The sequence below is a fragment of the Monomorium pharaonis genome, chromosome 3 (genome assembly GCF_013373865.1).
Source record: "Monomorium pharaonis isolate MP-MQ-018 chromosome 3, ASM1337386v2, whole genome shotgun sequence".
Classification (NCBI taxonomy): Eukaryota; Metazoa; Arthropoda; class Insecta; order Hymenoptera; family Formicidae; genus Monomorium; species Monomorium pharaonis.
Genome location: NC_050469.1, coordinates 27,151,406 through 27,164,548, shown reverse-complemented (window position 1 = coordinate 27,164,548; position 13,143 = coordinate 27,151,406). Strand labels below are relative to the sequence as shown.

Genomic DNA, 13,143 nt, shown 5'->3' with positions numbered 1-13,143 from the left:
TCGTTTGGAAATTTCTAAAGAGCAATCTTTCTCGTATCGCATGTATCCTATATATTATTGACGCGTTTCGAGAGTCTTTCGAGAGGCGCGAAGCCAGTTGACATTGACATGTGTCAAATCAATGTTAAAAGAACAAGACATGATCTGTCAGCACTGATATGAAAGAAACAATAGCGACGGCCAAGCGACGATGAAACGTGAGAAAAGGGAAGCGCGTGTGTACGCTGCTCTCGTTTGCAACTCCGACGAATGTCAGCGCGCTGTTCACGTGCGTCACTCCGACGCATTGGTTCCCAAACTCGGGATATGCCCTCTGAAAAGGAGAATAGAAATATAAGAAAATTCCAAACAGCGTGGGAGAATTTTTAATCAACAAAAAAAAATATACCAACAAATTAAGGGAAATAAACTTCTTATGTTTATATAATTTTGATTTTTTGTGATTTGCGCGTAAAAGTAAGATTAATCACAATTTTTCCCTTATGGCATTATAAAATAATTTGATAGAAATACAATTTTCTTTAATTGATAGAAAATCAAGTAAAAATATAAAAATTATAATTATTAAAAATAAACATTTTATTGGTTGATACATTTATAGTTGACTTGTGTTAAATTAAGCATAAAAAAACTGTTATATATAATGCACGCTTGAATGATAGGGGATGAATAAGTGTGCCAAGGTTTTCACGAAATCGAGCGAAAGACTGGAAAGTTTGGGAATCCCTGCTCTGGAATGTTGGGCGATGTTACGCATCGGTCAAACTCGCGTTGTGACAGATGCAATAATAAACTATAATTGCCGCAGAAAATCAAGATATTAAAAGATAACACGTATCTTATTTCTATTCGGTGTACGCGTTTAAATTGGACAGATTATCAGTTTTTTGTTTTTGTTTTTTTAATAATTCCTGAACACGTTGCATTTCATACACGACATATCCTAAAAACGATACGTCTCGTTTCTTAATTATTCTATTTGTATAATTAAGAAATATAAATTCTTATATCATTACAATTATTCAATTGTAGGTGAAAAATTGGACACAATTAAAATTAATTGTAATTATATATTAAAAGAATGTTTAGATATGATTACATCCAATTTTTGGCTTATTAAGTAAATAAATTTTCTAGACATGCGTAACAACAGTTAAACTTCGCGCATAAATTACGTGCATTTTCCTGGGATTAAACGAAATGCAGTGTGATAAAATGAGTGTAGAGTTGGCTTGAGGATTGTTTTGTTATGTGTCAGAGAAGGATACGTGAGTGTGAAAGCGAGCACGGCGAGCGTGGCGAAATAGCTGGCTGTCCGTCCACGCACGTCTGGTCCTCGTCTGCTCGGCCAAGGTCCTTGAACGAAGGTCTATTCTAAAAAAGCTGCACAATTGGATAACCAATCAGCCAGACAGTATCGTATATCAAAGAGCATGACGAAACGGAATTTACAGATGGTTTATTGTTCCGTTGTGTTGCGATGATTGCGATGATTACATTACACGTATACATAGAATGCTCCGTTAAAATCTATTCACTTTGTCGAATTACAGGAATTATCCGGAAGAAAAACAATTCCGAGACCGCGTTAAATACGATATGGCTAAGTTCAAACGTAGAATACTATAATACGTTATCTCAAAGAGAAAATCAGTTTTAAAATTGACAACTTGTTGGAGAGTATAAAGTAAAATCAGAATAGCATAGCCATAAGAAATTATTCGTATTTAGACTGGCATCTCATAGATGCCAGTGAATAACTTGCGTAGGCTCTAGGCAAAGCTTATTGGCGCAGACCAATTAATATGCGAGAATCGATGATGAGTTTACGTGCCGTGCGTAGCGATGGAACTCGTTAAAATCGTGGCGACTGACGCAACACGTATGCGTATAGTAGACCTTGAGCCACTATTACACCGGCTGTTTATGTCGTTATGCAATCGAGACCGCTTAGTCTGCGCGTATGGAGTTTAACGTAGTAAATAATGCTTTCCACCCGTTATCCCCACGCTCGTAAATCCGCTTCGGCATTTAAACGTCGCGTCGCTTTGCTATTTAAACGCCTTTGCACTTGCGAGTTGCATTTTCATAGTTCTTTTGCACAAGATGCAATAATTAATGACGCATGTAATGAGGAGTCACGCCTCGTCGCGCACACAGCTTAGCTTCGTTAATCCGTGTATATGACGTTACCCAGTCTTTCATCCAGTTCACATTAAAATAATAATTCTGTTAAATACGATTTAAATATATCGGAATAGGAAATCGGAATTGCATTAAATACGATTTACATTGAAATCACGAAAGCAGTTATATACGCAGTTATATATGCAACGTTTATTAACATGCAAATTGATATCAGCAAAATACTATTTGTGATTTCGATGTGAAATGCACACATATAGTAAATATTTATGCTTCTAAATATTTTTAAACAAATGAAATATCGGAAAAATAGTTGAAATTGTGTTGTACGTGCACAATCATTCGTATAATTGTTACGCAGCAATTAGTGAATTAGCTACAATGAATGAAACGCTAAACTAAAGTTTAGGCACGCAAATAAAAATTGTGGTAAATTATCTTTTCAATTTTAACGGTAAGAAAAAAATATTAAACGTAAACAATAGTAATTTAAGTTGAAAGAAATACAAATTACCGCAAGCTTAAGGGACATTGGTCCATTACGGAAACTCCACTTTTTTTTTCCGCAAATTAACGTAATTACGCGCAGAAAGGAAAACGCAAGAGATGGTTTTTGCAAGATGGTTTCGCGCGGATTAGAGAGATTCATTTTCCGGCAACGACGGGTTCGGGATGCACGCCATCGTGCACATCGCGCCACAGCGGCGGTCGGTGGACGTTCATGGCTTGGTAGCCCGTAGTCGATGGTCGGTATACGTAGGGAACTGGTGGCCGTGTGACGCTGATGAGATCCAAGACCGGTCTCTTTAGCCGAGATCGCTAATTTCGATCCAATTCACGCTCGAGTGACTACGCGGCCCGTTTTTCCCGATCTCTATCTCTCCGTTTTGATTTATCGCGTTCGACCGCGCTCGGTATGCGATCGAGCGTTTTTCTCCCTTTTTTCCCCGTCTTTCTCTCTCTCTCTCTCTCTCTTTTTTCTTTCTTTTCCTTTTCGCCTGCCGTCTCCGTACCTCCTCGACAGTCGGAGACGACGACAACGCCGACGTTCGGTTTCGCTTCTCGAGACGATGACGCGCGCGTGTACGCGGGGAACAGGAATCGCGCCGGGGCGCGCCTCGTATTTACATTCCGCAACCGCACTTTCAGTTTTTCCTCTTGCAATCGCGACGCTCCCGCGTGCCTCGCTGCGATTTGTCAGCGGGGAATTGCACCGTGTTGACTTAACGTGGAGACGCGCACTCCGAACGTTCGAGCAGTATAAAGATGCAGCCGGGAGGTACGTCCTGCTTTTTATTCCCCCAACGTTACTTCCTCAATTTCTTCTAAGAGACAGGACACATCAATTAGAGAAATATTGATTTTTCTTAAGCCTGTCGTTACATTTGATAAAACTATTTACATTTCACACGTTGGGGCGCGAGGGGAAACTCTTATACTCCGGGAGTGAGAGTTTCGTTCATTGTAAAAGTAGAAAATAAATCGAACTCTCTCGAAAGTAAATTCAGCAGCGAGCTCGGTTGAGAGAGAGAGAGAGAGAGACGAGAGCTCGCACAGCGCATTATTATTTCAATCGGTCTAGTTTATCTAGGTTCTGCTTCATCTTTCACAGACACGGCACGTTACGTCGCATTATCATGATATTTGCCGCCGTCGACGGAAACAGCGACTGTCTCGCGAACATCCCGTGCGAGACGTACTTGACGTTTAGCGCGCGGAACGTCTATCCGCTGGCCAAGGACGCACTTGTCGACGGCGCGACAACGCGCGTAACACCTAGCGCGATAGAGTTACGCGCCGCTAATGTGTGTCACGCGTGCGTACGTCGATTGCGTCACGTCAGCCCCGGCGCGTCGTCGTCGGGGTCGACCCCCGTCTTTTGCCGTCGTCAACGACGGCAGCGGCGGCGCGGTATAGCGATCCGTCCAGACCGACGGTGATCGGTGTCAAGTGCCAAAGGAACACGGGACGATTCCGGAAATTGCGATTAATCGCACGGTCATTGTGCGCACAAATGTTCGGCGGGAGCGCGCGTGTAAATCAATCTTCGTCTTTTGTGTGACAAACGGACGCGACCGCGACCGAGTCTCTCAATTAAATTATACTGTTATTGCAGCATCGTTATATTTAGTCTTTATGTGCTTTTTCCGGAAGTCCAGCCATCGGCGTGTAATGCGGTATAAAGTGCTTCATGAATTTATTTTCATACTGAGTATAGCTAGCTCAATGGAAGAATGCCTACTGGATTGTCTTTTGGTTCATTTAATTAAACCGATATCCTCGAAGAGGTTTTGTCCTCATTGTTTTTTGAAACTGTATTTTTATATTTATGACGTAATATCAATAAAAAACACATATTCTGCGACAGTTGGCTGAGATTAAAAAACTGTTCCCCGTTAGAAAATACAGTTTTTAGAAGGTAACAGTTTTATTTTTAATTGCATACAATTTATTTTGAAAGAAGCACAAAAAATTCTCTCTGAAACTGTTTCTGAAAAGACAGTCAGTAATAATACAAAGATATATTTTCGAGAAAAATGTTATCTTTCGTTCAGCTCTTTTTCAAAGTCTGCGTGACGTTATTGCAGGATATGATGTGTCGTTTTCCACACGCAAAACAGTGGAAGAACAATTGAATCTATAATGATCTGTACAATCTTACATTTACGTCAATAAGTACATTATACACTGGGGAAAAAATTATAGGAAAAGTACCGTGCTCGACTATAAACTGAGTGCAAATCCTTTCTAGTATAAATTTGTAAGGGAATAAAAACTATTACTATTTTTTATGTACAATTTTAAATAAATGGATTAATTTTTCAAAAAAATCAGGATAAAATTTCTAATTTAATACGATAAAATATATAGAGTAATTGCACCCTCATTCCTACACATCATTAATTTTTGATGAATTTTCCATATAAAAATTAACTAATTTTTTTCTCTACGTATCAACGTATATATAATGCACATTTAGTTTGAGATTTTTAAAACTTTATTTTGATAAAGAAGGGTACTGTCCAAATCTGGTCTATACAATTACATTTGCAAGGTATTTTTGTATTTCAAATTTAGATTTTTAAAAAATGTTAACTGAAATAAAATTTAAAAAGTCAATAGATTTTTTGTTTAATGTAATAATTGAAGCATTCTGTGTGTGTGTGTGAGAGAAGCTGAAAGATAATTATTTATTACAAATATAACGGAAAACGAAGCTTGTAGAGTAAAGTTTGTAGCTCTAAGTAACGAAAATAAAGATCTTAAAATATTTGCGTAATTGTGCGCGGTGGGATACGTTTGTACACCGCCGGTGTAGTTAAGGGTTAAGTATATATTTGCTGTCGCTAATAGCGAACCGATCTATACATCTACTTTCGCCTTCATCTGCGAAAGATAAGTTAGGATGCACACGTGCGCCGAACGCGCAGTGAACGCGTATACAATTTAACCGGAGTCTAGTCTCGAGCCTAGACACTCGACAGACTCGCGCACTTTGCACAATAGTAGGAAGCGCTAAAAATAATCCACCCCGGCTTCACCGCGTTCTGGCCTTGGCCACCTTCGGTCCTCGCAACCTGACCGGCACCTCTCCTCCGTCTCTCTCTCTCTCTCTCTCTCTCTCTCTCTCTCTCTCTCTCTCTCTCTCTCTCTCTCTTCTTCTCGCACGTTCCACCTACGCATTCCCGCACGTGGACAGCCGCTGCGTGGGCGCGGATCGTTTTTTAGACTTCCTTCGCCGCGGCAGATTGATTAAAAGTTTGCTCCTTTCTTTCACCGCCTCGCCCGCTCTCTCGCCGGCTTAATTCTTTACTTGGCAGAGGTGGAGGAACTGAAAGAAATTCGGCCTTAGCTCGATTCGTGTCCCGCAACGCGACGAAATGCGCTTCTAGGATGACTAAAAATATGACGAATCGCTTCTACGTCGCACTTTAAATTGTTTCGTTAGGTGTAAATAAATACTTGTATACTTTCCATATCTGAAGAGGAGTTTAATATGGGACACGTAGACCTAAATTTCAACAATAACAGAAAGTTCCACAATTGCAAAAAGCGAAAAATAGAAATGAACTGTGTAAAATAACATTAGCAATCAATGTATATACTTTTTGTATTTGTTATTGGCGAAAAATTTCACTCTCCGCGTAAGGGTAATCAGAATTTAGCTTGCGAATTGGCTCGAGAGTCCCACGAAAGAGTCGATGTCTCGGTAAAAACGTACACCGAACGAAGGGTAAAACCAAGAACGGTACCGTTAAGGACGTTCCGTAGTATTATGCCAACTTCGACGACCGTAGATCGTCGTTGAAGAGCGATCATTAAAGATGTTTTAACGAGGAGCCACGCAGACGGGACAATAGCGGCAGGAATCACGAGGGCCGCCAGCCACATCTCCCCCTCTTTAGATCTCTATTGGATGCATGCGAGAGAGTCTGCGTCCCCGACTCTCCGTCTGCGTGGGTCGGTGCATTCGTCGCAGGCTCCGAGAGGGAGACATTAAACCCTTTGCCGCGTGATTTAGTTGACAAAGTAGCGTAGTTACAGCCGCTCGTAGAGAGCGGGAGGGAAGAGTGAGAGAGAGAGAGAGAGAGAGAGAGAGAGAGAGAGAGAGAGAGAGAGAAAGGGAGGAGGGACCAGCTCTAACCCGTGGCCCGCAATCCCGTCTTTCGTGGCATCCTACGAACACCATCGTGACAAACACGTCGAGAGAAACATGACCCCGCAGGCTATTTTAAAATAAAAAAGTCATTGTTTAAGCGTCTTTCGGAATCCGATATCCGTATTAGTGTTTAGTCTGGCGTCGCGTTTCACCGGGTAGCAGCAGACATGCCGCGCCGGCTCGTACTTACACGTGCCATTTTCTCTCGATTTTACTTCTCTCTCTCTCTCTCTCTCTCTCTCTCTCTCTCTCTTCTGTCCGCGACTTGTCTTCGCCGTGCATCGCCATTGCCGTTAAAAATCTTGCAATCGGACATTAGTTAAACATTCTCGTGATTGGCACCTCTTGCTGGACGAAAATACTCACTCCTTTGTAACCTGAATTTCATTCGCTTGTAACTCACAAAATATTGGCGGCCTAATGATTTAAGTAGCCACGAGTAATTGATTTGAAATCTATCGGAGAAGTTAACTAACAATAAGTTAAAAACGGTACAGTACGATAGGACAGAGACTACCAAGTGTCACCAAAAAAGTTTATGAAAGTACCACATGAATTCTTGAATTCTCGATCGTCATTACGTACCTTTCACATTAATTCGTGAAAGTAAACCTTTCGCGTTTACTTTCGCGAATTAACGTGTTCGAGGTGTTAAAAGTGCGTGTCCCGTTTCTCAGTTTACCGCGGGGATAATGAGCGGTGTGACACACCGTGCCAGATCGGCGTAGTAGCCTATCTCGCAGTCCCCAACTCCGTAGATCACGACGGCGGCGGACGTATTGTCTCTCCCTCTCGCTCGTTACCATCCGCGCCTATTATCCGATTCTATTTTCCAATCTATCCTCGTACAAGGCGCACCTTGTCTCGTCCAGGCTACCGCGCTAGTCTTCTCCTCCAAGTGAATGCGGAGCGATGCGCTCTTTGTCTCGCGGCACTTCAAATAGGCGGCACTCGAGACCCCGGCACAAAGAGCGGCGAACCCGTACGGGCGGTGATAACAGAGAGCAAGAAAGCTCGAGATAAGACCGTGGGGCCCCCCTCACAGCCCGCGCCACTCCACGCCGGGGCTTCATTCCCAAGGGAGTGTATACACACACGGTACGTTGTGTCGATATACTTCGTGTGTTAGCTTAATTGAATCTCAGAATCACCGTACCGCCGCCGTAGCCGAGTTTTCTTTATTATTCCAAAGCTTTGAGAACTTTATTCAATCCTTCGACATTGCCGTTGTTCTCGTGCCGAATATACCGACAGATTAATTTCCGGAGATTCACGATAAGAAAAGGTAAGCGCAGACGTTTCCAAGAAATAATCGCAAATACGAGTAAGAGGTATCAATATAAACATCTTCCCCTCTCCCCTCCCCTCCCCTCTCCCCCCGGTCGATTATTCAACTCCTCTTTTCATCCTTAGCTCGAACAATCGCAGACTCGTCCGTCCTATCGCGATGCACGCGATACTCTTGGATGCACTCGGCGAAGCCGCGGAGAGTGCATACGTTGCGCGCACATACAACAGCAGCAGCAGCAGCATCGTGCGCTCGTAGCGAGCGGGAGGAGGGGAGGGACAAAGAGGGAGAGTCGTTCAAACGAGGGGCCCGCAGCGCCTGGGCTCTGGGCCTCGTCGCGTGTTTTTGCCCCCCGTCTGGCCCCCACCGCGGCTCATCGTTTTTTGTCTGGTGCACCGCATGCTCTGCACAGCTCACCTCGCCTCCGCCTCACCTCGGTCGACGTACCACCTCCTCCACCGCTTCCCTCCCTCCCCCCTCCCCCTCCCCTCATTCCCGTCTCTCTCTCTCTCTTTCTCTCTCTGTCAATCTCTCGTCGTGCCCGCTCCGCGCTCTCGCTCTCAATCAGGGCCGGTGTAAGCAGACACTCGCTCGCGTGATGCTCCGTTTGTAAAACGTCGATGTTGAATATTTTCGATATGACGGTATCTTACCTCTTCGGTATAGCAAAAACACTTAACATTTTTTCTCACAATATAAATCGCGAATGTGCGCACGGTAGTTTTATAATTTGTACTGACTTGGTTCTCGTTGCAAGTTTTTATATCAAATTGAGATACAGGCTTTTTTTTATTCGAGTTTTTCCAGTTTGAGTGCACAAGTTCTTCTCGTCAGTAAGTCTCGAGTCAGAAGACAGTTTTCTGAAGAATTTCCCTTTCCCATCGAGAAAAAAAACTTGTATAAATTCGAGGAGCATGCATATTAAGACGTGAAATTATTTTTCGCAATTGCAGTACGAGCAAAAATTAAACAAATGTATCTTTAATATTATTTTTTGTTTTAACATTGTGTGATTTATATATGTAATTAAAAAAAAAAATCTTTAGCATCACCAAAATAATTTGATAATTAATTGCTGAACCACTTAATTACCATTTCGTATAAGTAAATAACAAATATTTGATCTTATTCTCTTGCAATCTCTTATTCGAAACTAAATCGCCGATCTGGCGAGCGTTCGCGCCGTCCCTGTTCTCAATCTCATCGTCATCGGTCCTTCGCCGTGCCGCATCCGGGCGGTATCTCCCTGAGAGCCGAGACACGCGCACGGACTCGCGTGTCCCTGCCGCATGGTAGAGGAGGAGAACAAGGAAGCGAGCGGAGGCCGTCGGACGAAGCCGGAGAGCTCAAGCTGTTCCGCAGTCGCTAGCGAAAGGTGATTGTCGAGGGTAGGGGAGGGGGGAGAAGCACGGGAGGAAGGAAGATGCGGTCGTTCGATCTCGGTGCACCTGCCGGCGTTGACGTTCGCGATGCCGATTCGCGATCAGACGCTGCTCGTACGGTTACGACTCGAAAAGGATCGCAGGATCGCAGGATGAAAATGATTCGATCCTTTTCACAATCTGTCGTTAGTTCTTTAATCCACTGACCGATCAATCGTTTAATAGTAGAGGAGAAAATGGTATTGTGGTATCTCATTTATATTTTACACTATAACTTTGCTAATAATCGATATTTTAAATTGAAAACTGAACACACACACACCATTCATCAATGTGTTGTGCACACAATTATCGATTCTGGACTCAAAATTATAAAATATCTAATACTTAGCATGTAAAAATGTGACGACATTGCATAATAGATTGAAGAGAAATAAAGATAGTAACGTGACCTCTCTGCTATAATACATTGATATATAAAAAATTGATTTTGTGTAAAAAAGCCAGTGTTTTATAATAAAATTGTTTATTTAATCAAAATAAAGCAAGACACATAATCCTTTCAGTATATACACCTTTATAGTAGATATTAAAAATATATAATACAGGTAATGTGAAAACTGTGTGTGTGTAGCAGTAGAAGTATAACTTATTGAATAACTATTTCCATATGAAAACTTCAGAAAAAAGGTTGTATTAGGCTTGTTAAAACGTCAACACATTAGTTAGGCTACATTAGCAAGATCCTGTGCTATTGTATTTAACTTTGTATAACTCGACATGTGTATAAGCACATAAAATTTAACATTTTACCAAGTAAAATGTTAAATAATTAAAAAAAAACTCGAGTATGTACATATATTCGTGCTCAAGTTTAAAAAGAATGAGAAAGTACTTGTAATTCAATGATAAAATATGCCTTGAAAAAGTTTTAAAATGCTCAAAATGCCTTATAACAAATGTCGGTTGTTTTGTATGACATACGAATAAAAATTGTGGAATGTTTAATATAAGGAAATTTAGTTAAAGAGTATTGTCGCTATCTTCTAACGATTGAATTAATTTTTGAACAATATTAATTTTTTCCTGGAGAACTTTTTTAATATGTTTGAAAATTAGGTATTGAAAGATTTAAAAGGATATTGTTCGTTACTAAAATTATTTTATGTACGATCCAATATTTATTTATAAGAATAAACGTTTACCCGTTGTTAGTTAATTAATTGCTACTATTAATGATACGTGTGACTTATTAAAATATCTGTGATTTGACAGTTGAGTTGGGAGCCTTAAAGAAAATTAATCAAATAAAAATGAAAAATTGTTCAGCTTTATTTAAAGAAAAAAATTCTCGCGCATTGCCAAAGAAGAACAAGACTCCGGACATGCCTTTATTTAGCATTCGGAATTTATTTGGATCCAAATCCAAATATATCGTAATCAAACACTAATTATTGATCAATTAGCCGTTTTAACGACAGATAAATTTATTACCGCGTGTAGCAACATGTGTACATATGTGTTTCACGCTTTATGTGCGTTTAACTGCGTTCTGATGAAATGATATTACCTTGATTGATAACACGATGGCATAACGTTCTTCGTACACTTCGCATCTTTAGAAGAGCGATTACGCTCGCGCAGTCCTTGGCAGTGGCAAGGTTGCGGAGAATGACATCTAATCGATTCCACGTGTCGATGATTTGTGTGGTGACTCGACAAACCGCACACAGGGCATTACTTGCATCATGATCGTTTAAGTTCTAACAACTTAGTCCTGACACCACACGCATGATCCGTTTTTAAGTTCATTTTTGTGAGTAAAGAGTTATTTATCTTTTTTACTCGCATTGTTATTTTAATATGTATCTCATTTGTATTACATTGCGCATTATTAATCGCTCTACTGCATTGATATGTGTACATATGTACATAAATACGTCGCATAATGATAACTTGAACTTTTAAATTAATTCTAATTAAAATATTTTTATACTACACGTAAAAAAAAAGTTTTATTAAATAACATGATGCGAGAAAATGTAAATATCCCAGAGAGATCAATATTCTTTTGAGTGATCATGTAACTCAATGAAATTTTTTCACATCCTTGTGAATAATTCATTTTTGCATTAATGATAGCCTTATCTCTCCGCTTCGTCGCGGAGAAAAATCGCGGTAGTTGCGACACATGGAACAGATAAATGCGAAAGTTTGACGGAGATCGACTTAAAGTTTCTGTTCGAAATTACTGACCGATCCGTGGTGTCCGATTTCCGGTTACAGTGGGTGCGAGCGGCTACATCGTCTCGGCGGCGCTCGTGCTGATAGTCGGAGCACTGGTGGGTGTCCTGGCGACGATATCGCGTCATCTTCATCATCGTCGGCTGTTGGTGCACGAGCCGGTTCCTCCCGGCTCTGCCTCCTCCGCTTCTGCCTCGATTCTCCACCATCATCATCGGCATCATCATCATCGTCACCGTCATCGTCGCGAGGAGCCACCGCCGCCGCCGTTACAGCGCTGTCTTCTACTACAGGATCATTATCGTTATCCTGACACACCCGTGAGTACCATTTCATTATCGAAGATGCGCGGGAACTTTGAGGAAAACTTAGTTTCCACGAACAATGTAGAGGCTCGATTTCCATTTCGCCGATAATATAATTAAAGGCGAAAATAACGCAATTAAGGGGAGGGAGCACTTATTTCTATACGCGTCTCTTTCGAAATGTTTAACGTTGGAGAACATCAAGACAAATTTATTACGCTAACCAGGAGAATCAGCAGTGAGTTGCGTCACTGATGGATTTATACGTGTGTTATCACATATATCTGGAAGCTGTTCGAAATAAAAGCGAGGAGCAACACTTCCGCATATTCGTTGAAACTGTATACGTTGTACTAATTTTAGCAGAGTTGACCGAGTTCGTCGAATAGCTTCTTTACAAATAACGGCTCGAACGGACGTCGCACGCCTATCGCATTCTCTCCCCGGAACAATTCTTCTCTCTCATTACTTTCTCGCTGCCCGGCATCGTTCGCTGAACAATCGCCGGTCTTATTACGCATTCCCGATATCGCACGTCACGGGTCCAAAAGGCACACGCCACTATCGTCAGCGCTTTTTTTTTTTCTTCATTTCTCTCTTTCCCGTCGCGGGCAATAGATGCGCCGTTGTCGTTATAATACAGACTAGCGGGCGCACAGAGAGTAGTCACGCGGTGATGAGAACGGGGGGGTGGGGTGGGAGGGGGGAGGGAAGGAAGCGCGATTTCCCATCCAGTAGAGGTGGCGGTTATCGGCGACGTTACTGTCGACCTTCGGTGAGATTATTACACGATTCGTGGAACGTCGGAGGCTATCTAGGAAAAAGCTTCCCGATATCTAATCACGGCAGCCGGCCTGCCGACTTGGTCGCCTGGCATAGCTGCATCTAACCGGCCTGCGTTGGTTTTTTCTTCCCCCCCCTTTTTTTTTTTTAAATCACTTCTCCGCCTCTCTAGAAAGGCAGAGACTACGCTCGTGGCCTCGCATAACTTTTCATTCTTCCACACTTTTTCTGCCTCCCGATTCAATTATTTCAAACGCGATAACGCGGAAATCTGGGACGAGGAGGGTGATTCACGAGGCTGCACCTGCAGTAATCGTAACCGATAATAGCATTGTA

At 41.9% G+C, this 13,143-nt stretch overlaps 1 protein-coding gene, 1 long non-coding RNA gene and 1 other non-coding gene across 3 annotated transcripts in view; 2 read left to right on the top strand and 1 right to left on the bottom strand.

Moving 5' to 3' along the window:
* LOC105831316 overlaps nt 1–11,764 on the bottom strand; it is a 71,428-nt gene extending 59,664 nt beyond the window's left edge. The window contains exon 1 of the transcript XR_003626437.2: nt 11,046–11,764. This is a non-coding gene — a transcript (uncharacterized LOC105831316). The remainder of the gene's footprint in view (nt 1–11,045) is intronic.
* The window catches only part of LOC105829083 (mitochondrial distribution and morphology protein 34), a 77,350-nt gene that overhangs the window by 9,325 nt on the left and 54,882 nt on the right, over nt 1–13,143 (top strand). The window contains exon 2 of the mRNA XM_036284410.1: nt 11,762–12,039. Within this exon, the coding sequence (XP_036140303.1) occupies nt 11,762–12,039 (278 nt within the window). The remainder of the gene's footprint in view (nt 1–11,761; nt 12,040–13,143) is intronic.
* On the top strand, nt 7,910–11,487 carry LOC118644807. The gene is made up of 2 exons (XR_004962584.1): nt 7,910–8,090; nt 8,219–11,487. It is a non-coding gene; the product is annotated as an uncharacterized LOC118644807 (long non-coding RNA).